The 1,062-nt window shown below is 36.3% G+C and overlaps 1 protein-coding gene across 1 annotated transcript in view; it reads right to left on the bottom strand.

The window, feature by feature from the left end:
* The window catches only part of LOC107626981 (LOB domain-containing protein 16-like), a 2,136-nt gene extending 1,278 nt beyond the window's left edge, over positions 1-858 (bottom strand). The window contains exon 1 of the mRNA XM_016329865.2: positions 85-858. Coding sequence (XP_016185351.1) covers positions 85-384 — 300 coding nt within the window. The 5' untranslated portion in view covers positions 385-858. The remainder of the gene's footprint in view (positions 1-84) is intronic.

The following is a 1,062-nucleotide window of genomic DNA, read 5'->3' as shown; positions in this document are numbered from 1 at the left end:
GTAAAAAATATATATATTTATATATTTGTATGCATATATAATATATTTTTATGTTGATAAATATATAGAAAAGTGTAATAGTACCTGTTGTTGTAAGGCAAAAATATGAGAGACACAACCATAGACAGGGTCTCTAATACGAGCTTGAGCCTCATAAGCAATTGTGAGCACAGCCTCACACCTTTCATGACTTGGAATCTGCATTAGCATCTTTGAAACATTGCTTGCACCAAACACTTTGTGGATCGCTGCAAATCTTGCCGCCCCTTGTTCCGAGCTGAAGTATGGCGCGAATACGCAGTCCGACGCGCACTTTCGCCTTAGGAACTTGCATGCCCCGCACGGCGAGCCGGAGCCGGAGCTACTGGTGGTACTAGAAGCCATAGATTGATCGAGAAAACAACAAGGGAATAAAATAGAAATTAAAGGAACTAGAAAAAATATACAAATTAAAAAGAGATAAGTTTTTTTCCCCTTTTAGAAAGACTTAATTCTTGGGGGAAGATGGACGAATTAAGAGTTGTAACGAAGTTTAGAAACCTCTTTCAAAATGCTAGAACTCAGAACTTTTGATGAAGAGAAAATAAAGATAGGGTGTTAATTAATTATGATGAATACATAATAAATTAATAATAGTATAATGTTATATTATTATTACTATATGGTTGGGTTTATGTGAAACTGAAAGGAGTGATATAATAAAATTGGTTTTTGAGGCACACGGGTAGACTAGGAAATGGTGCAAAGAAAAATTGTTGATGAGTGTGGTGTGGGAAAGGTGGGAAAATGGTTGCTAAGTATATGGTCATAAGTTATAAGGGGAGAATTGAATAGTGGAGGGGGCATTGGGAATAAGGGACATAAAGAAAGGGGAAGTGTCTTATAAGAAAGGTGAATGGGGGACATGGGAGGCACATTTGTAGGGTTCTAAGGGGACATTTACTCATGCTTGGAGGCAATTTCTTCAAATACATGCTAGTAATTCGTAAGAGCCTTAATTCATTCAAATACAGAAATTGGAACTAAACTCAAAACTGCTTCTTCAAATTGATTATTAGTATT

Source organism: Arachis ipaensis, chromosome B02 (genome assembly GCF_000816755.2).
Source record: "Arachis ipaensis cultivar K30076 chromosome B02, Araip1.1, whole genome shotgun sequence".
NCBI lineage: Eukaryota > Viridiplantae > Streptophyta > Magnoliopsida > Fabales > Fabaceae > Arachis > Arachis ipaensis.
The sequence above is the reverse complement of the archived record's forward strand: the minus strand, read 5'-3'. Positions and strand labels throughout refer to the sequence as shown.